The 22,874-nt window shown below is 38.5% G+C and overlaps 1 protein-coding gene across 11 annotated transcripts in view; it reads left to right on the top strand.

The window, feature by feature from the left end:
* PIK3CB (phosphatidylinositol-4,5-bisphosphate 3-kinase catalytic subunit beta) overlaps positions 1–22,874 on the top strand; it is a 99,573-nt gene that overhangs the window by 56,328 nt on the left and 20,371 nt on the right. For 9 of the 11 annotated variants that reach the window (XM_048314033.1, XM_048314027.1, XM_048314029.1 and 6 more), the window contains 11 exons: positions 6,143–6,328; positions 7,372–7,597; positions 10,263–10,486; positions 13,186–13,368; positions 13,612–13,782; positions 14,650–14,727; positions 17,254–17,505; positions 17,831–17,927; positions 18,737–18,867; positions 21,752–21,805; positions 22,524–22,712. In XM_048314033.1, the coding sequence (XP_048169990.1) occupies positions 6,176–6,328; positions 7,372–7,597; positions 10,263–10,486; positions 13,186–13,368; positions 13,612–13,782; positions 14,650–14,727; positions 17,254–17,505; positions 17,831–17,927; positions 18,737–18,867; positions 21,752–21,805; positions 22,524–22,712 (1,758 nt within the window). In that variant the 5' untranslated portion in view covers positions 6,143–6,175. Of the gene's footprint in view, positions 1–5,925; positions 5,944–6,142; positions 6,329–7,371; positions 7,598–10,262; positions 10,487–13,185; positions 13,369–13,611; positions 13,783–14,649; positions 14,728–17,253; positions 17,506–17,830; positions 17,928–18,676; positions 18,868–21,751; positions 21,806–22,523; positions 22,713–22,874 lie in introns of those variants that run through there. The other 2 variants (XM_048314036.1, XM_048314037.1) reach the window with 2 other exon arrangements.

Below are 22,874 nucleotides of genomic sequence, written 5' to 3'. Positions count from 1 at the left end.
GCTGGGAAATATTTATAGTACCACATGATCTTTAAAAATAACTTTCCAGACTACTTTGTAGATGTCTTGAATTCTTAAAATCTTTGCTATTGTAGATAGATACCCATGACATTCGTGGAGTGGAAAGAGCTGATTTAGGCATTTGTATTTATCATCAAGTTGATTGTATTTTATTTTTAGATTTGGAAGCAGTTTGGATGGAAATTCACCTATGCAACTGTAGAAGGCTGGAACCTTAAGTGGGTTCACTCTTTAGGGCTAAATAAGAATTCCCATGGCACGGTCTGCAGTGGTTTCCATGGTCAGCAGTGGCACGCATTTGAGTTGTCAGTGCATTGGGTGCTGGTTTTAAGAGGGTCACTATTGGTTCTGCGTGACCTTGGAGGGGTGAATAGAAAATACAGTTCTTAGTAGCACATGCACTGCTTGGCATAGGTGGTGCTTGCTCTTGTCACGTTAAACCTTTAAACCAAATGTCGGCTGTAATTCCTCGTTAACCCTGATGTCACCCTGCGCCCGCTGCCAGAGGGTGAACAGGTCGGATGAGGGGATGGAACAGGAGCAATGAGGAGATGGAACAGGACTGATGAGTGGAGAGGGCTGAGCTGGTGCCTGAAGTGCCTCTGTCACAGCCTGTGGCAGTCCCGGGCAGCTCTTGGACACTGCCCTGGGCTGTGGAACAGCTCCCGGGAATCTGGTACAGACTGAGGAGCAGAAGAGGATGTAGTTCTACAGAGCCATGAACTGGCACTGATCTAACGCATATATTTGTCTTAAATGTCTTCAGAAGAAATGTTTTCAATGTTTTTTTAAAACTTTTTTCTAAAGGCTTTGTAAGTTTCAAAGGACATAAGTCTTCTTGCATGTTCAGACTCCTTTTCCATCTTTCTACGAGGCTTTTTTCCCTTGTTTGTTCTCAAATATTTCATTTATAGCTTGCTCATCTTTTTATAGTACTATATGTTTACGTAGCTAGAAAAACGATTACAATGATTGTGTTGTGTAAGTGCTTAGTGTTTCTCCTACTTAGACTACGTGATATGCTGCTGCTGTTTCCTAGAAAATGACTGTGGTCAGATTGTCATCTCGTCTGTTCTGGACAGTAAGATACTGTTTAAACAGTGTTCTTGTGTGTCTGAATGGGGTGGCCCTTTTCACTACTGCAAGACTTTTTTTTTTTAGCCCCTTGACTGCCACATGACAGAGCAAGCAGTAGATAAAGAGCTGTATTGATCACAGTGGTGGTTGTCTTGGATGTGGTGCTCAACAGCTGTAACAACTTATTACATAAAGCAAAAATCTGGATAAGCGCAGTGCCTTTAGTTTTTGCATATCCAAAACAAGTTAGCTTCTGATATGTCCTTTATGTAAATATTCATGGATTTAGTGAAAAAAAAGTAAATCCAGCTTTATATTTAACTTGACGAGCTGTAGATATTTATGTGCCCCTAAAATGCACCTGTGTTTAGAAGAGGTGGTATAAAAGAAACTTATTTCTTAAGGAAAATTACTTTTTAATAGATAAATAACCCTCCCCTCCAGATTTTTGCCATCTGTTTGGGATGACAGCATACTGATTTCACCCCGAGAGAACTCTGACCACATTTCAGAGGTGGGTGACATCATTTCAGATGTAAGATAGCTCTTCTCAAGACTTTTCCAAAGACAAGATTTTCTTTGTGCTCAAGAGAATAAATGCTATGAGAGATAACAGGACATCAAAATTTTCCTCTAACACTGCATTATATGTGTGTTTAGTATTATCACCTTCTTTGCAGCTACTTTTACTTGTGTTTTATTAGTATTCTTCTGGATTATAGTTCAAGATAAAACACTGAATGTTGCATTGGATTTTACGTAGATGTTCTTTTAACAACAGAAACAGACCTCAAAGGATGAGTGATAGGGGATTTGTGGTGAGTTCACAAGTAAAGGATTTAATGACAGCATGAGTTTTCATAATTGCTGCATTCTTCAAAAAGTTGGTTTTAGAAGAACTTATCTGACGCAGATAAATGCTTAGTGTTGATGACAATTCAAGTGGATTTGGTCTTTTTTTAATGTCTAAGTCTTTTGCTGATATCAATTATTTTCAAAGGAGAGTTCATTGCATTGTTACTCCATGTCTCATTTTTTGCAGTGCTCCAGACAGGCTCTCTCTGAGCATGTTCTTGGGCAGCTCTTAATTTCAGGATAACCTTACAAACTCTCTCTCATGCTTACCCTTTGTATCTTCTTGGTCGGTACTGTTTTACGTCAGATCTTTGCACCTCCTGGATTTAATTCCTGTACATATGCCAGTTAACTACCCAACAGGGGTAAAACTGATTTCACCAGCTCTTTCCACAGTGGAGTGAAGCCTTTGCAGCTGGGTGGTCCTGGGCTCTCAGTGACGTCCTGAAGTAGTCACCATGGATTTGAGCTTGACACAAGATAGTCTTGCCTGCCCTCAGGAAAATGGGTGGGTGGTTTAGTAAGAGAACACAGCTCCAATTTGTAACCACAGCTTCTGAAATCCTACTGATCCTTTAGTCTAAAGAATAAGCCTGGGAATGTTCTGAATGCCTGGGTTTTGTTAACTGTTCCAGTGGTTCTGCTGGTGGCCAACACTTGCTGTGGAAGTGTTGCCTACATTTTTTTTTCCAAGCTAGTTTTATACCTACTCTGTATAGCCCAGGATGTATGATTCTAGTTCTGTTTTGGTTAGGGGGAAAACATGAATGGCTGTAATTCACATAAAAATGTGTTGCTTACTTTTGACTGTCATCTGTCCTTAAACTATTTTAGAAATCAAGGAAGAAGCAGCCTGCTTCTGGTAGCCCTTTTTTGTCTTTGTTTTCTCCTTTTTTCCTTTCCCAGTGGTCTTGTTGGTTAAATGATGAGATGTACTTTTGTTGGGAAGTGAGGAGAAATCTGTAAGGTCTTTTGGCTTCAGGAATAAGGCTATTAGCACCAGAGCAAATTCTTTTGTCTGCCTAGAGATGGCAAGTCCTTTAAAAACCAAAACAGAAGCACCCAATTGAGAAATCTTTTTCTAGGGCTTCTTCTTTGTGTACATTATATAAATAAATACCAAGATGAGTGTTAAAATTTCTTGTTATGCAGATGTTTTACTCATCTGTGTTTGACTTCTTTCCATTAGTATAAGCAGCTCTGGCAGAACTGCTGATATATTAAAATACAAATTGATTAAGAGAGTGAGTGTGTGGGCACACACATATATATGAATCTGAAATTTGCAGGTTAAAGCTTAGAGAAAATTTACACTTTACATGGGAAGGTTTGAATGCTGTCTGTCAGTACTGCCTGTAACTTAGAAAAGCATTTTGTACTGGGCTTTGCTCCTGTGAAATTCAAAGTCATTGATTAGACATTTGAGTAGCCAAGGTTAAGTGCTGGTTTAATTACTTCCTTCTTTTGTATGTGAAGTTGCTGTTACTGTGACAGTGGGCAGGAATAGCTATGAGGTTAACAGCCTGAAATAGCTCTTTATTATTATTTTAATTGTTGGTTTTTTTCCTTTAGCTGGAAGTTGTTTAAAATGTCTCTGGTGTTGTTGCTCCCAATCCAGATGGCTTTTTGCCTTTGTTTCAGTTCCTAGATGTGATACTGTTAGTTAGTCACCAGTGCCACCACACATGTCACAGTTTGGGGCCGTGACTCATCTCCAGAGCTGCTGTGGGTTGGCCATCTTGTGTTTCTCAGGATAAAAACTGGTTCTGTCTTGGCCCCTGTGATGTCAGCTCTTGGGGCAGAAACAGGGTGCTGGCTGCAAAACACACTGACCTGCTTCCTTGAGGAAGGAAATATTAAGTAAGTGCCTGAAAGCAAGAATAGCTTCTCAGCATGCTCAGATTGGTGAAATGGCTTCTCTTCCCTTTTAAATTGAAAATGCAAATGGAATTTTAAAAGATTCTGGTGTCTGTGTTGGAAATCTATAATTATAAACAAGTATCTTACAAGAACTTTATGACTCTCTGTGTTGTGGTGTCTGGAGCAGCATTTTTAAGTCTTGTTTCTTTGAATATTTTAAACTCTTATTGATGCACTAAAGTGGTTTCAACAACTGCAACTGTGAAAAACATCTGAAAGAGGATGAAAATAGAAAAGACATGCTGAATTAAAGCAGGAATGAACTGTATACAAAATAACTACATAAAACAGATTTCCTTGCTGCTGTACCTGTCCAAGTAATGCTTTTTAATGGAAATACCTCTTTATTTTACCTTCATGACCACACAAAATAACTGAAAACATGTATGCATCCAAGTATGAAAAATGTATAGTATTATTATTTTTTGCTGATTACTAATTTCAGTTACAACAGAGTTGCAACCAGGATTTTATGTGTACAAGTAACTGGATGGAGGAAAATGAATAGTATCTCATTAAAATAGTAGCTCATTGAAAATATACTGATTGGTGATGAGGAATTACACATTTTGTCTAGAGTTGTTTTTTGGGTAGATGTTGTGTTATTCCAATAATGTAGTCTGTACTGGGTGTAATGATGGGGTAACATTTTATTTCTTTCCTTTAGACAGCTTAGAGCTCACACCCCATGCTAAACTTCTCACATCCAACAATGAATGGATGGATTTGTAAACTGTGGTAATTCATGTGAAATACCTTCATATCTGATTTGTTACTTGTACCACACCCCCATCTCCTAGTCTTTTTGTTTTAATTCAATCTGGTCGGTGTAGCGGACTTCCTTGGAGGAAAACATGGACAGAATGGTGGTAAAACTATTATTTGGTAGTGATGATGGTAGGAGCTCCCTAATTGTTGCTTCTATTGAGGAAAAATACATTTCCTTATGTATTTATGCTTTCTGAAATTTAGAGGTGTTTTATTTAGCATTAATGAAAACTCTGCTATATTTTTATTTAGAACAAACAAAATATGAAGTGATCCATGTATTAGTGCAGTTACAAGATGTGTTGGCAGCTTGTGCTGGTCCTCGAAGCTTTGCTAAGGCCAAATGGAAAGGTGTTGGAATGATTTCGGTCTTGTTATTCAGTGTATTTATGTGGCAGTTGGAGGTGGGACTGGAGTGTGTTGTCAAATACCTGAGGCAGCTTTGAACTGGCAAGTTGATTTGTGTGCTGCTGGCACCATCTATTATCCATTGTAGGGAAGGGAATTCCCAATTAAAATATTGGAAAGCTGTAAGTGGAGTTGCACATTCTGACATACTGTTACAAATGGTGATTTCCCACACCTCATGCTGGCCAACAATTATTTGGAAGATGTAGGGGTAACTTGTCTACTAAAGTGCTTTACAATAGTGTTTTACAATGCCATCCCTTTGTCAGCTGAAGAGCATTGTCTGGATGAGGAGGAAGGTACATGATTACGTGAGCTGTGGCTGAAGGGAAAACTCAGCTTTAGAGAGTGGTAATCAAAAAAGATGACTTGGAAGGTTAGAAAAACTGGTGGTAGCATTAAGAATAAATAAAAATGTCCTGAAACACAGAGGACAAGCAATCAGGAAGCCAGTGTAGTGAGCTGAAGGAGATCACAGATAGGGTTTCCTCCTACCCTGCAGTGGGTGGAGTTCATAGAGGATGGTCATTCTCTAAGGGTGAAAACAAATTGAGGTTAGTGTCTTTAGAGGAAAATGTCACTTTCTAGTAGAGTTGAAGAAATTTTTCCTGCTATTAATACAGACTTTCAAGTTCAATATGTCACTGGCCACATTTGTGGACAACTAACAGGAAATTTGCAAAAAATAAAATAATGAAACTGATAATGAGTTTTCATATGAAATATTGCCATGCTTCATCCAAGAAGTTTACTTTGGTTGTGTTTTACACTGGAAAAGGTTTAGAGAAAACTTGAAATTAATTTCGAACTTTGTTGCAGCTAACCTCTAATTAATTTTTTCTCTTATTACTTAGTTTTAATGATATAAACATCTCAACAATAGCCCTTTGCCAGGTAAATACTTTTATTATATTAAATGACATTCATGAGTAAGAGCTATGCTTATGTGTTTGCAATACTGGCATTTGAGACCCCAGAGTTGTAAGCTGAGCTGCTCAAAGCAGGCTTATGTAAACTTTCCAAGGACTTTAAAATGTGTGTCTAATTATAGAAGGTTAAGTATACTGAATTTTAGGGTTTTTTTTCCCCTAAGGCCATGTGGTTATGATATTATTGAGATTCCATAATGCCTCCTGCCGTGACAGACAGCCTTGACATCTGGGCAGTGGATTCACAGATTGGTGCTGATGGCTCAGTATCTGTGGACTTCCTGTTGCCCACTGGAATCTACATCAACCTGGATGTCCCTCGAGATGCCACCATATCTCAGATTAAACAGGTAATACCAAATGGGCAGTTAACTTAAGTTTGGAATGAGGGCTGTTTCTGATTTTGACATGCCCTCTGGCAAATCAAGTAATGAATTTTAGCAGGCATAAAAATAAGGTACTGAAGGCACGTGCACAGCAGACTGACTGATAAAGAAGTGTGTGTATGTGGGGGTAGCCCTGGGTTTGGGCAGATGGCAAGGTGTGGAAAGTGGCTTCTTGCTGATAGTTACAGTTCAGCAGAGATTATTCTAATAGTTCTATAATAACACTGTATTGCTGCTCTAAACCTTTTTCTAACACATCAGTAATCCATTGTTTGCTGATCTAACATTTCTCTGATTAGTGTGTCTGATTAGATTTTTAGTACAGAAGTCACAGATTGGGCTCTTGCTTCTGTTGACTGACACCAAAGAGAATTGCTTTAAAAACTGTGACTGCCACTTCTTAAAGGTTTTGTACAAATTGGATCATCACTTAAAATGTGAGGGAATATCCAAATCAAAGGAAGGGGAGAACATAAGGAAGTGACCACAGACACTAAAAAACAATCTACTGACCTTTGATCAGATAATGGCCATGTGAGGACATTTGGAAAAATTACTGAGGAGTTAAGTAGTGAATGAATTACAACACAGACTAACCTACTCCTAATATAATAAGTGATTTCAAGTGATAAAGAATTTAAAAACAAATGTGTAAATAGCAGCAGTAAGGGACTTGAACTAAGCTGTCTGGTTTTCTCGATGCTTGTGGCACATGGAAACTTAACATGCCATAAACAGGTACTATTGATATTCAGCTGTTTTCCAAAGAAAAGGAATGCTGATCCTAACTACAGAGGTCTGTCCTGGAAATCACTCAAGATAGAGACTGAAAGTGAGTCAAAGTAAACATATAATGATATATAGTGATAAAAATTCTCCAAGTTAGCAAACATGTTTCTTTTATATTTTTTGGGAACATAAATGGAAATGAATGTTACCTTCAGTGCCTTAAGATATGTCCCTGTTTTCTGGTGTTTTTTTCATTTATTTCTTTATTTTCATTGCAGCTGTTATGGAAGCAGGCACATTCCTATCCACTCTTTCATCTCCTTATGGAGATTGACTCTTACATGTTCTCATGTGTGAATCAGACTGCCGTACATGAAGAATTAGAGGATGAAACACGGAGGCTTTGTGATGTTAGACCCTTTCTCCCTGTCCTTAAACTAGTGACAAGGAACTGTGATCCAGGAGAAAAGTTGGATTCCAAAATAGGTGTCCTTATAGGCAAAGGTAATTCCATTTGATTTCTTTTAGAAATGAGGTTAAACTTTGTTGTGTATGAGGGTCTTAATTGGGCAGGTAGTAGATTTTTAAAAAAAAAAAGTATTAAAAATTCAATATTTCCCTTTGTCAAACAAATATTGATATAGTTGTAAAGAATTGAAATACTCAAGATGAAACACATGAAAGCTGTTTAAAGCTGCTTTCTGTATTGCATTTCATCATTGTATTGTATTACTACATCAATCAAGAGCAAATTTTATTTTGTAGATGAGGAGAAAATATATATTATTGTTATTACTAAGTGAAGAAAAGCATAATCCTTGAACAGTGTTACCAGAAATAACCTACCAGCAAACTGGATACTCAAAAGGAACTAGAAATTATTATGATTTTATTATACGAGGTGTCTGAGTTGATTAACAATGATTCTTGTTTTTACTCTCAATTGTGACACTAATTTTCATCAAACAATGAAAAGCTATTTTTAAAGGTTTCACAGTAACTTATTCGTGATGTTATTTCAGAATTTTCGGCTTTTAAATCTACTCTGCTTGGTTATACAATCAAGATTGACAGGGTCATATGAGGTCATATCTCTTGTTTTAAAACAATGAGCCATTGTTAGGTCTCTTATAAAGACTGCAGGTTTTGTTTAGATTTCAGCAGTACACTGTCTGCCTATTTGTTAGAGCTGACAATGGGAACAGTTGGTCAGTTTAACCATTCAGACAGATTCTGACAGACTCAGAGAGATTCACATTCTGTGATTGAATATTTGGCTTATTAGAGCTGTGTGAGACCCTGCCTTATGCAGCCCCTGTTCTGTACCTTAGCAGGAAAAAAAATGTGTTCCTGTCTGAGCTTCTAAACTTAGTGCTTTATTCTCAAGAGGTGCTTGGTGCTTTGTGTGATTTGGACAATGTCCTTCAAAGTTCAGGAGTAAAGATAAAGACAATTGCAGGCCCTACACATCCTGAAGTACCAAAAAGTCACAGCTTTCCATTGTATCATAGAAACATGGGATGGTTTGGGTTGAAAGGGACCTTTTAAAGGTCATCTCGTTCCACCCCCCTGCCGTGGGCTGGGACATATTCAACTAGATCAGGTTGCTCAGAGCCCTGTCCAATCTGACCTTGAACATGTCCAGGATGGGGCATCCACCACCTCTCTAGGCAATTGGTGCCAGTGCCTCACCACCCTCCTTGTAAAAAATTTCTTCCTTACATCTAATCTAAACCTATCCTCTTAATTTAAAAACTCTCTAGAGCTTGCTTTTCTTCAGGCTGAACAACCCTACCTCTCTCAGCCTGTCTCTATTGCAGAGATGCTCCAGCCCTCTGAGCCTCTCTGTGGCCTCCTCTGGGCTCTCTCCAGAAGGTCCCTGCCCCTTTTATGTTGGGGACCCCAGAGCTGGGTGCAGCACTGCAGATGGGGTCTCACCAGAGCAGAACAGAGGGACAGAATCCTCTCCCTTGCCCACCTGCCTTCACTGTTTGTGATGCAGCCCAGGACACGTTTGGCTTTCTGGGCTCTGAGTGCTCATGGCCAGGTCATGTCCAGCTCATCCACCAGCCCCCCCAAATCCTTCTGGGCAGGGCTGCTGCCCATCTGCTCATCCCCCAGCCTGTGATGATACTGGAGGTTGCCCTGACCCAGGTGCAGGACCTTGCATTTGGTCTTGTTGAACCTCAGTGGGATTCCCACGTGCCCACTTCTTGAGCTTGTCCAGGTCCCTCTGGATGGCATCCCATCCTTTGGGTGTGTCACTACACCACTCAGCTTGGTGTCGTCTGCAAATCTGCTGAGGGGGCCCCCACTCCCTCTGTCTGTCATTAATGAAGCTATTAAATAATACTGGTCCCAATGCACCCTGAGGGACACTGCTTGTCACTCGTGTCCATTGGGACTCTGAGACATTGACCATGACCCTCTGGATGTGACCATCCAACCAATTTCACATCCATTGGACAGTCCACCATCAAAAACATCTCTTTCCAATTTAGGGAGAAGGACATTATAAGGCCTTACAGAAGTCCACATAGGTGGCATCCACAGCCATTCCTTTGTCCACTGATGTAGCCTCTCAATCGTAGAAGGCCACCAGGTTGGTCAGGCAGGACTTGCCCTGTGTATTCTTTCATTACATGTTTTGGAAAAGTAACTACTGGTCTTGTATTGGTAGAAATTTCAGTCATGTCATTTTGATTTGAGTAGATGATTTTCTTTTTTGACTTTTAAATACAAAAGGGACGATGTCATCTTTCTGGGGGATTAAAAACCCCCATAGCTTGCAAGCACTTCTGCTCTGTGGTCTTTATGATGCATTTATTGTGCTTTTCTTTTATTTGCTCTTGTGAGGAGAGACTTAAAACTTTCCAAACTACCTTGAAATCAGGGTAAGGTTGGATTTTCTGCCTCATAGTAACTAAGAGATACATTGGTTCTTAGTGTTTAAAATAAACACTCATGTCAGGTTGCATGGGAATTGTGTAAGGAACTTTGGAAGTCCACTGATGTACAGGACAATGTAGAACCCAACTCAACTTTGAGCACCCATTTTGGATGGGATGGCTGAAGGAAACCACCTATGTCACCTTAACTTAAAGACAGTAACGATTTGAATGGGATATGTGGGCCCCATGTATCCTTTTGCTTCCTTGAATTCTTTCAGGTCTCCATGAGTTCGATGCCTTACAAGATCCTGAAGTGAACGACTTCCGAGCTAAAATGCGGAGAATCAGTGAGGAAAAGATTCAGTCACTTGTGGGTCTCTCCTGGATGGACTGGTTGAAGCACACTTACCCACCAGAACAAGAGCCTGTAATCCCAGAGAGCTTCCAAGATAAACTCTATAGTGGAAACCTTGTAGTGGCTGTTCATTTTGATAACTGTCAGGTAGGAATGGTTGCTCCTCATGTTTCATGAGCTGTTCTTGATCCAGGACTGAATTAACATGGGATTGCTCAAGGATATAAGTGACATAGAATACTTACATTATGGTGTTAGCTTTAAAAAGTAAAGTCTTTCACCAGGATACTTGACTCTTGAAAGAAAGTGAGGATGTGAGCCTATGGTTCAGAATGGAGCTTCTAAAGTCTAATTACAGTTCAACTTCTAAAGGCAAAATGTACAACTTGTATCTTCTATATTATTTCACGTTTGTTTAAATGTAAAACATGGTTCAAAGTTGTCAGGACTTTTTTTTGCCAACTGTTCCTGTGTTGCTTCACTTACATTCAGTTTTAAGCTCAGTTCATCAGAGATTGCTGGTAATTGGGAGGCACCATATTCAACACACTTCTCTGTAAGTGACTCACTGAGCATCTTTGGGGTTGATCTGCTAATAAGATTGAGAAATAAATTTCTAAAAAAGGAAGAATTAGTATTCTCTTAACTAGAAATGCAAGTAGAAAACTAAAACACTGAGAGTTAGCTTTTTGTTTAGGCTAGCAAAACCATAGTTTATTTTTAAAATAAAACCCCCTTTAGTTTCTACCAGGAAATCCTGAAATATTTTATCATGAGTTTTTATGATGTTGAAGTTGCTGTGACTCTTGCTTGAGTCCAGTATTCCCATTACCATTTTTTGCACTCTGTTCTTTTGGATAACCATGAATGATCAGTATTGGAAACCTTAAAAATCTTACAAGTGTGTAAATACATCAGGCTAGATTTGGTGTCCATTTTGACCCAGGTGCAAGATGTTGATTTTCTAATGATTCAGATGATTTTAGTTACAAAGCTGAATTATTTCTAGTACTATCCTTTTAAACTTTAAAGGTTTAAAATGGTACACACATCTGCCTCTGGAAACACTAAATGTAGAGCTGAAAGCTAAATTTGGGCACCAGTAACACCAGCTGATGTTGGATGCATAGGTGTTTTATGACAAAACTTTTTCCAGTCCTCTTCAGCTTAACAGAGAACTTGTAGTTGTCCAGGAGTGAGATTCTGTGTGTTTGTCAGCTCTTGATTAAATACTGTGTCTATATGCATATGCTGACAGTACAAAAGCAGTGCAAAAGTTCATGCTGGTGCAGAATGTATTTGCCTGCCACTGTAATACCTTAGGCTGCTGACATTTCAAATGTTTCAAATGCTTCTGCTGCCAGCTCTGACCTTCAGTGCTATTAACAGTTCAAATCTGATCTGCTTTTTAGAGCAGCAAACTCTGTTCCAGACTTTACTATTTGCACTGAGTATTGGAGTCATCCCAGGAGAATTAAATAGGAAGGTGTGGGGACTGTTCTGTCAATTCTTTCAGCTGCAAGATTGAGAGAAAGAAATATTAAAATACTTTTTGTCTAGAAGGTGTGGGTGAGCTGTAAGGGCTACATGGTTGTCTCTGGAGCAGGAGAGACTGATCCCCATCTCTGTGACACATCTGTTAAGCTCTACATCTGGGAAACAAGGCAGCTGTCAGAGAGCACCAGCTTCCTGGGAAGAAAAAGTGTTATTCCCTGTCTACTCACTCCCAGTTATGGCAGGAGAAGAAAGCCTTCACACTGTGTCAGCTTTCTGAAAGGGGGAAGCTGTTGTGAACCAGGCAGAAACTGAGAAAATACAGAATTAATTTAGTGTCACTCTGCAGAGTTTACTTGTTCCGTTGGGGCAGCTTGGCTTCTTACCAGTCTGTATAAATAAAGCACAAGTCAAAAGAATGTAAGCAGACAACACTTCCCATTTGTCAACTACTGGGTTTAGGATGCTCACATCTTCAGAACTGGGTGTGTAAATAAAAAATAGTGAAACTTAAAAATAAAACAACAAAACCACAGGACCTCCTGAATCAACCTTTGCAAATAAACCTGTGCAAAGCATAATGTGGTAGATGAAGGGAGATGAAGGATTTCACAGAAGATCTTTTACTTTAGGAACTTGAAATTAATTTAAACGTTCTTTTTAATTTACAAAAGAGAGTTAACTTCTTACCTTTATCTTTTTAGAACACATTAAAATTAGAGATACTTTGGAAGTAGGTTGACAGCCTCTAAGGGTTTTGATTTAAACATTTCTTTAAAAATGCAGTCTTTCCTTGTTGAGTTCAGAATGCTACAGGTGTTGGCTGCTACTCTGTTTTCTGCTCTCCTCCCAGTGTGGTGGTGGTTTTCTACATAAATCACATTCACAGCTTCTTCTACTTTCTTACTTGAAGCTTTTTCTTCTGAGTTCAGTGATACTTAGAAAGAGGATAACTTGCTAGTGGCCAGAAGGATGAAAAATTAACACATCTAGTACTGCTAAATACTTTGAAATATATCATGATTTATTGTCTCTCTCATTCAGCGTTCCAAAATACAGCCTTCTAGATCAATACATTGCTCTAGAAGTCTTTAAATCACTGCTAAATCAAATAAAGACCTATGTTTTTAAATGTACTTCTGATAATATAAAAGTTTGGGAATTAACATCTTATAGCTTTTAGGGTGTCTATTATTTTGATTGCCCTGAAGATACAGACTTTAACTGTTAAAATAGTCTGGATTTAACAGTTATTTTTTTCTACCTGTTTTATTATGTGTGCTGCAATTTTAGCCTTGTGTGTCTGACTATGACAAGTTTGACCTTCAATGTTCCTGTTTGTGTTTTGTTAGGATGTATTTAGTTTTCAGGTGTCTCCTAACATGAATCCCATCAAGCTGAATGAGCTGGCAATCCGAAAACGTTTGACTATCCATGGAAAAGAAGATGAGGAAGTTGATCCTGCTGACTATGTGCTGCAAGTTAGTGGAAGGCTAGAATATGTCTTTGGTGATCACCCATTAATTCAGTTCCAGGTACATGAAGTTTTTTGGAACTTGGTGTAACAATTCTCTGCTGCCTTGGCCAGAGGCGCTTCCTCGCATCCCATTACTGAAGAGTAGCACCTCCCTCCTCATGTCTGCAGCCCTCTGCAATTGTAAAACACATGTGCACCATTCCCTTTATATCTCTGTAATGAATTCTTTGTTTCTTTGGTTTGAAAGTTGCTGTAGAAATAGTCTGCTGGCTGGTAACAACTGTTTTCCGTGGGTTTTCAGTATATCCGCAACTGCGTGATGAACAGGACTCTTCCCCAGCTGACCCTGGTGGAGTGTTGCACCATAAAGAAGATGTGTGAGCAGGAGATGATTGCCATAGAAGCTGCCATAAACCGAAAATCCTCCAACCTTCCTCTTCCTCTGCCACCAAAAAAAACAAGAGCAACAACTGTAAGTTCATGGGGAGAATGTCTGATACCCAAAGGGAACAATGACTCGTAGAATATAAATCACAGTGCCTGGGATTTGTGCTGTGACCGCTGTATTCCAGTGTAGGTCACCTGGGTCAACTCAGAGCCTCCTGTTGCTTGGGAGATTTACCTCAGAAACATCAGACCTTGAGGCTTTTTGGAAACTTCTTACCTTCCCTCACCTCATCCATCCTCCTTTTCTCCTTCCTGCGCCCCCCTTCCATTGCTATAGATTCTACTTTTAATCACAACCCAGAGGAGCAGGAATAATCCGTCAGCAGCAGCTGGAGAAGTTACTGCAGAGAACTGGATTCTCCAGCTCCACTGCTGTGCATTGGCTTCATTCCCTTGGGCAGGAGTGGCTGGGATCTCTTGTATTAGCCCAGACATCCTGCATGGCATTGCTGCTGCGCTGATGGCAACTTTTGCCATAATATACAGCTGACTTTCTTATAACCTGGTGCTTCCTTTACTGCTAAACCTGTGGCCTTACTGCACAGTTATAGCCTGTGTACTGTCACTCTGAGAAATGTGGACAGGTCTTTGCTCTATTACACACACTGCAGTTATTCAGAATGAACAACAAATTTGAAGGGTTATTCTGAATTGTCAGCAGGTAGTACATGATGTATGTTCTCATCTCCAGCTCGCTCTCAGCTGAGTTTTTACTTTGTCTCCTCTTGTAGCTGTGATAACTAATTTATCTTTTAGGATTTCAAATTTATATTTTTTAAAATGCATTTTTTGGTTTGTTTTTGTGACTTTTTCTTAAAATGCTTAGCTTATGAAATAGGTTACAATGTTACAGTGGTGAAGAATGAACTTGTATCTTTGTGTCTCTTCTCAGAGTGTGTGGGATATTTCCAACCCTTTCAAGATTATTCTATTAAAGGGTAATAAACTAAACACAGAAGAAAATGCCAAAGTAAGTAACTATGTCTAGTATCAGAAGACATTCTGTTTATCATTTTAATGATTTTCAATGCTAAGTGAACTCAAAATTATACAGATTTCAGTGCAGCAGAAGTGTAATAAGCATTTTTATTTATTCCCAGTTGCATTGGTTGCATTGGTCAAAATCTGGCTTTATTGCTGAAGTATTCCTTTATTGCCTGAAGTTAGATATGTGCATTGGAACACTGCAGTAATTGTGGCAGTATGACATAGGTGTTCATTGGTACTTGATTTCTTAAAACATGGCATCTGTAAAGTGCTGATAGTGGTGTGAAAAGAGCTTATTTAAAATAGACTGTCATAAACACCTGACACAAATAAATTAAATATTAAATGTTTTAAAGTGCAACATGAGTATTTTTGTAGTCCTGAATATATTCTGTATATTTGAACTTGGACTGTGTGCTTCTATACAATCTGTCTTTTATTTTCTGCACATGAGGAACACAAAGAAAGAAAGCTGGAGTATCATTTCCTGTAAAAATATACATGACTGGGCTACTGACTGTTGTACAGACCACAAGTTGTTAACACATGGGAATTTATTGCACAGCTACTTTAATGCTTTACACAACACTTGCCTGTGAGGTAGAACAACATTAAACTCCTTTGTTTTGTTTAGCAATCAGTAAATTGTGTAGCCACTATTGTAGATAAGGAAGATACCCAGTTAACCATTGATATTTGCTGTTTCATGCTTTATTCAGGATAATTGGTGCATTTTTTTCATTGAAAACTATTGTTACAACCTCGTTGTAAATTAGTGATCCTACATTTTACTACACAGATAAATGAGCCATAGTTACATTTTACTACCTGAGACACTGTGATTGTGGAAGTGGATGGCTGCAAAACCAGATGGTTCCCCCTTCTTTGTCTAAACCATTATTTAGCTAGTTCCAATATCATCTTAACTCTGTTCTGTAGACTTAAGTTTTTAAAAGGAAAGATAAAAGAGATGGTGGATTCTGGAAGCAGCATAGCTATCAGGAGTTTCTAAGGTGATTTTTTAATGCTTAGAAAAGTGACTTTTGGTTAATTTCAGTATGCTTTTAGGGGAGAAACAGTCAAAGTATTTTCTAAGCTTGCAAAGAAGCAGGAAAAATGGGCAGTTCTTTTGTATTGGCACCTGTGGTCACCATCTCAATGTTATTTAGTATTTTGAATGCTTTTTAGTCTTGAAAAATTAGAAGTCCTGTGGGTAACCTAGAACGAGAGTGGATGTAGTGGCCCTGCAAACCTGTGCATGTTTCCCTCCGTTGTCTGTCTACAGTGTTACAAAATTGTCATTATTGAGAAGTTACTTGTTTTCCAGTCCTGATTCTAAGGCTGTTTAATTCACTGCCATTGTTCCTTTAGCCCTACTGTGCTTTGGATCAGGCCAATATTCATCCATTTTTGCTGAAACCACCACCAAGGTTCACAAATGCAGTGTTTGTAATGGGGAACAAAACATTTGTCAGCTGGGTAGCACTGCCCCAATGTGAGCTGGGTTGGGGACATTCACCTGGGGCACAAGTGACCTCACCCAGCAGTCCAACACCCAATTTTCCAAATACATGACATTGAAAATTGCTTTTCTTTTGTCTTGGTCTTTGGCCACCCCATCAGTACACACCATTTCATTAGTAAAAGGGGCATGTCAGAATAAAAAGAAAAAAATTGGGATCCAATCTCTTACATGAACAGGCTAATTATTTTTTTACCCAAAACCTGTTTCAAATTTAATATGTCTCTCTTTCCCTTGTACTGTTCAGAAATAGTATGATAACTTCAAAGGAATGTTGGGAAGGTTGATTAAGGAGCAGAGGGAACCTGAAACATCAGATCACTTTTACACATTTAACATTTAAAATTGTGAACTTCCATTTGTTGTTGACCAAAAGATTACATTTCTGGGTTTCTCTCTCTCTCTCTCTGCCTCTCTCTCACACTGGTATTTTGGAAGGCCACCTGAAAGAAGTTGGCACATTTCACTCTGCAGTTTTCTGTGTATATGTATTATTAAACAGAAATGAAGAAATAAGCCACATCTTAGCATTGACCTGTAATGAGTTTAATTTCAGTGCCACTAACTCCAGCTTCTTTGTCTAGTTGTCCTTCTCCTTTCCTGATCCTTATTTTCATTGTTCAAGCTACCCGGTTTTGTTGGTTTCTGGGTACTAAAGACAAAACAAATCCTGGAAATCATGTACATTGTCATTATTATTACAGGTGATTCCTGATGTGGGCCAACAGTGTTCCCTCTATACAATTTTAGAAATAGTTTAAGTAAAAAATTAGTTTTTTCTTAAGCTGAAAAAAACCCCAAATGTTCCTCATTTAGAAGCACAAATTGGTTCTACCTGGAGATTTTAATTTGTATTCAGAAAATCAGTCTTCTGCATTCTACTTAGTTGTTTGTTTGATGAAATTTCTGTATATATATGTTCTGCATATTACTCTCTACAGAGTTCTGTAGGTTCTGTGACAAGCTTAAAATATTTCTTTATGGCAGGTTCATGTTAGGGCTGGTCTTTTCCATGGTACAGAGCTCCTTTGTAAAACAACTGTAAGCACAGAAATATCTGGGAGAAGTGACCACGTTTGGAATGAAGTGCTGGAGTTTGAAATCAATGTCTGTGATCTGCCAAGGATGGCAAGGCTCTGCTTTGCTGTTTATGCTGTCATGGATAAGATGAAAACTAAGAAGTCCACCAAGGCAATGAATCCTTCCAAATACCAAACCATTAGGAAAGCAGGAAAAGTGGTAATTATTTAATTTGTTTTTCTCGAGTAACCTCCTAATTATATCAAAATGAGCATCCAGAAATCTTTCCTTGTCCTCACTTTAGTGCTCAAGAACACAAAATGAAAAAGAAAAGGTATTAAAAAGAGCGTACGTATTAAAAATTGCGTATCTTGGTATGAAAACTTTTGATTCTTCTCAGTGTTTAGTTGCTTTTCTGAAAGGTATCACCATTTGAAAAAAAAACCCAAGCCACCCTCTCAATTTTATGTATATTGTAGTGTTTTCTGTGTAGTAATATTTGCTGGCATCTTAGTTTCCATGTAAAAATTCTTTCCTTTGACAGCATTATCCTGTAGCCTGGGTAAATACCATGGTGTTTGATTATAAAGGACACTTGAAGAACGGAGAACTGGTACTGCACAGCTGGTCATCATTTCCTGGTAAACCCTAGCTTTTCAGATTTGGACTTTAAGTATGGGAGAGTGGGGGATCCAATAGCAGAACATTTACTGTATGCATGTTCAATTCTCCTGTAATAATCTCTTCATTACTTATATTTTTAATGTGGATAAATAGATAACATTTTAATCTCTTTCCTGAAAGTATTCTTTGTCAGGAAAGAGGAAGAGCAAGAGTCTGCTTGGAAGTAGTGTTCTAAAAATTTCATCTGTTGTGGAAGAAAAACCACATAAAATAAATTGCATGTTTATATCTAGTGTTACTTGCTTTTAAGGTGCAGTTTAGGTTTCATTTGGTCCCTCTGCTATGCACCCCAAATTAAATTGATCAGTTATAATGTAAGTGATAACATTTGCATCAGCAAGAATTGTGAATTAGATTTTTGTCTTCTTCCCTGATACTGAGATCAATTAGTGAGAGTGTCTGGAGCCTCCATGTCACTCCTCATCCCATCCTGAGGAACCCTGTACCAGCCTGAGGGTGTGTCCTGCTTTGCAGAAGCTGCAGATCTTACTGGGATTTGTTTCAGTGTAGGGATAGCTCAGCTTCCCTTGACTGTTATGTTTACTTAAGAAAATCAGTTTCTCATTGGGTGATAATCCAACATTTGGGAATGTAGGAGGCGGTTTATGCTGGAAATACAGAGCATTGTGCTAAAAGTGCTGTGCAGCAAAATGTGCTCTGTTCATTTTACAAGTAAGTGATTTCTTACTGCATCTTTGCCTTTCAGATTTCTAAAATTTTAATGCCTGCCTGGCCTGTAATAGTAACTGTTCTGTCTGTGTCTCAGATGAACTTGAAGAAATGTTGAATCCCATGGGAACAGTCCAGACTAACCCTTACACTGAAAATGCAACAGCTTTGCACATTAGATTTCAGGAATATTCAAAACAGCCTATTAATTACCCTCCCTTTGATAAGGTAAGGTGTGACCTAAAGAGCAGTCATGAATGCTTATGTGGAAATAGCTGTTTCTTCTTTCCTTTCAACACTGCCTTTCCCAGTGAATTCCCCTTTTCCTGCCTGTTAGTCACCATACTGCAGTTTGTTAAACTTGCACCGTGTGAGTGGCGGTGCTTGACTTCAGGGTCTATTTTGAAGATGTACACTTTTAAAAGTGGTCTGTACATGGTCTCTTGAAGGTCAAAAGCAAATCAGTTTCCCATATGAATGATCTTAGAAAAAGCTAAATTTATCTGCTATTCTGGAAACCTTCAAACTGTGCTTGCCTGTGATCTATAAAGATCTGTTCTTTCTTGGTACAAATGTGTGTTACCCACTCTTTGGGACACTGCCCTATGAGCTCAAGTCCTTTAGAGGATAAATGGACTCTTAATACTGTGTGCAAAGGGATTTCTGAAGGTCAGCTCTTGGACTGAATCCACTGAAGTTGCCCTGCAGTCTTCTACAGAAGAAGACAAGAATCTGTCTAGAAAGGAAGTGTATATTTGGAATACACATGGTTATGTCTGTAGTGTGAAGGATAGATGGAAAGTTGTTCAGAAACCAGCAGAAAAAGCTAAGACCAGGAAACAAGCAATAAAATAAGTCTTAAAACAGACTGCTAATGATGCATTGTAAAAGGAAGGCTTAAATCATATGCACATTAGTCTGCAATTTTTTGGGGGGGGATGAACAAAAAGACTGAAATTACCAAGTCTTATCATCTTGATCAAAGGCAGATTTGGGGTTTAATGTTCATAAAAACGAAATTGAATAACAAAATAGGGGGCTTTTTGTTTGAGTTTGTGTTGATAGTGTTTCCCATTCCTTGTCAGCACAGTACTTTTTCTTTTATTAAAACAGTACTGGAAATTCAGCAAGAGCTAAACCAGTACTGCCCAATTGCTGCCTTATTTAAGGATGACCAGTTAACACTTTATAGTGAACATATTTTAGTCAGTTTTGGTATTGCTTTATTTGTAATGCTTTAAGTTTTTGCTCATTGCACTTATATGTATTTAATTTCTAAAGAAAAAATTTGCTGTACATATTACAGACAGGCTAAGTAAAAGTGTGTTTCTTTAGTAATCACATATTTGTTCTAGCTCTGGTGTTTCCTTTATTTGTCCCTACAATACCAAGTTCTCAGTAAGTTAAAACCCTGGACTGAATGCAGCCAATAGAATGCAGCAAATAGATTTACTGAGTGAGACAGACGGTGTAGTGACATTAAGGTAGTGTCTAATGGTCTTCATCCCTTGTAACTTTTAATTTCATTCGACTCACTCTCCTAAAAATTCTCTTGCTGAAGGTTCTATTGAATGAGGAGTGACGCTGTAGCTGCTTGAATTACATCAGCTGAGGATCTGTCTCTCAAAATGGTCCAGCTGAGACTTGCTTGCTCTATGGCTGCTCTTCATTTTCCCAGTGTTGGCTTGTTTCTGCCAAGAAAACAAAGAATGAGATGCCAGATTTTTGTTTTTAAGAAACATAATGTGCTAAAATAGATGAATCTTTTCGATCATATCATCAACCTGCTTGCACAGCAAGGAGCTATTTGAGGCTGAGGGAGCAAAAGTGCCTAGACCATGGATAAGAAACTGTCTGAGACAGGAGCCATGTGTTGGCCTGGTCCATGGCCAGTGCTGCAGGCACATCGTGGGGCTCAGGGTTCACCTGAACAAAGCTGGACTTGCAAAGACTTTGAAAGTTTATTTGCAGACAGAGTAACTCTGAAAAGCACGGGGAGGCAAGAATCAAACATAGAATTGGGACACTGTGGTTTTGTTTATGCATGTTTTCACACACAATAAGTAAATAAGCTTTGTGGCCAAGTAGTAGATGTAATACATGATATTAATGAGAGTTTCATACAGAGAAAAGAAATAAAACAAGTTAGGATACCTTTCTAAGGATTTTAGCTGCTGGGTATTTATGCTCTGATAATTGTAGTCTTTTGTTGTTTCTCATATTGTCTGAATAAAGAGAACACAAGTCTTGCTGGACCTGGGGGTGCTGTTGTATTCCTGGGTAATGGGAGAGGGAGAGCTCTCAGGAAAAGGAGGTGGTGTAGTTCCTTAGACGTTTTTCTTTATTGAGATTTTATTTTATGATTTGTTCCTCAAAGCAGCAGCATCTGACAGCTGTAGATAGACATACCTGACCAATTCAGCTGGGCCAATTGGCCCAGGCAGGCACCATTGTAACACCTGGCTTGGTTGTAGTAATGTGCAGAATGCACTTTGAAGAACTGCATTTACTTCTAGACTTAATTCTCCATTATGGGTTATTGCATGGACTTCCAAAACCAAGTAAAATGTTCAAAAGGGAAAAAAAGGAAGGAAGATCTAAGATCTAGAGAAGTACCTAGACACACTGATTGAGATCATATGGACAATCTGAGAACATGGTGAAAGGACTGGGCTTGTGGATTCTTACTGGAATTGAGGGCTAGAAGTATGGATCTGTGAGCATGGAAACAGTGCCCTTGAAAACTGCGCAAGTAGAGGTGAGAAAGCAAAGGATAACTTAGAGTTGAGGAATTGGTTTGCTGTGGCAAAAAATAAGGAGGAAATGCAGAAACAGAAAGCAAGCTGTCATCAGAAAGACTGTTTAATTTAGCCCAGAAGTGAGGAAAAAGGAAATAATTGAGGTCATCATGAGCACTGCTACTCCTGATCTCCCTAGTCCTGTAGATGAGAAAAGGGACACAGCACAGAAGTCCGTGTTATACCACTGAATACACAAAACTGTCTAAAAGAGAGAAAAATTTCCTTATCTGCCTCATTTCTGTAATGCTTATTCTTTCAATGCAGTCAGATTTGGGTTTAAATCTAATGTATTTAAAACCAACTTCTTGCAGATACTTGAAAAGGCAGCTGAGATTGCAAGAAACAGTGACAATGCTGCAATGGCGGTGAGCATCATCTACAGACTATTTAAAAATTATTTTTCTGTCGTTTTTTGGTTCTTATCTTCTGCATCAATCTAGAAATAAATAAGTCAACTGCTCAAATAGCAATTCTACTGGCTCTGTTTTCTTATATAATTCACTTTGATGAGCTGCTTTAAAATTCAGATATATATCTGCTTTTTCCAATATATTTTGGACTTGTCTATTTTTTTTTCAAAAAGCTTTACATACTCTGGATTTGAAACACAGCTAAGATTTACGTTAGATCTGGAAAACAATTTAGGACTAGAAGACCAAAATAAGTGTCTGTCTACTTGGCAAATGTGTTTTCTTTTGATGGTTGCAAAAGTATTTTTTTGTTTCTAATTAAAAGAAATAATTATACATGTATTTAGATTTGCTCATTTGAAAAACACAAGAAAATATATGCATCCTAAATGAAAGTGCTCCATCTTGGAGTTGGAAAACAGAAATATTGCCATCTAGTGTTCTTAACTCTAAAGTTTAGTTATTTTTTCAGAAAGTTCTGCACACTGAATTTGGAACCTGTTACTTACAGTGCCTACAGTAAGGAATCTGAAAGAAAAGCACAGTAGTAATTTCCCTGTGTTTCATGAGTTTTTTTCTGATGTTCTTTCTGCTATATGGCGGCTGGTATTGGAGCTACCATACGAGAATCCTACTGAATTTATTACAACATTATACATTTCTCATTTCCTAGGGTCGAGGTGGTAAGAAGTTTTATGTTGTGCTAAAAGATATAATGGAAAGAGATCCTTTATCCCAGCTTTGTGAAAATGAAATGGATCTCATTTGGACTTTGCGCTATGACTGTCGAGAAAATTTCCCACAATCATTGCCAAAACTGCTGCTCTCTTTAAAGTGGAACAAACTTGAAGACGTTGCTCAGGTAAGGGAAAAGACAATGATGGTGGGGAAAAATGCTTGATTTAAATCATCAGTAAATAGGATTTCTTTCTCAAGTGTAACCAGTTTGAAGTGGTGCTGTTGTGTAAACTGGAGTTTAGTGTCTGACTTCTGTGGCCTGGACACATAAAGAAGAGCTTACTCT

Source organism: Corvus hawaiiensis, chromosome 10 (genome assembly GCF_020740725.1).
Source record: "Corvus hawaiiensis isolate bCorHaw1 chromosome 10, bCorHaw1.pri.cur, whole genome shotgun sequence".
Taxonomy (NCBI): Eukaryota; Metazoa; Chordata; class Aves; order Passeriformes; family Corvidae; genus Corvus; species Corvus hawaiiensis.
Note: the sequence above shows the minus strand (reverse complement) of the source record. Positions and strands in the feature narration are given on the sequence as shown.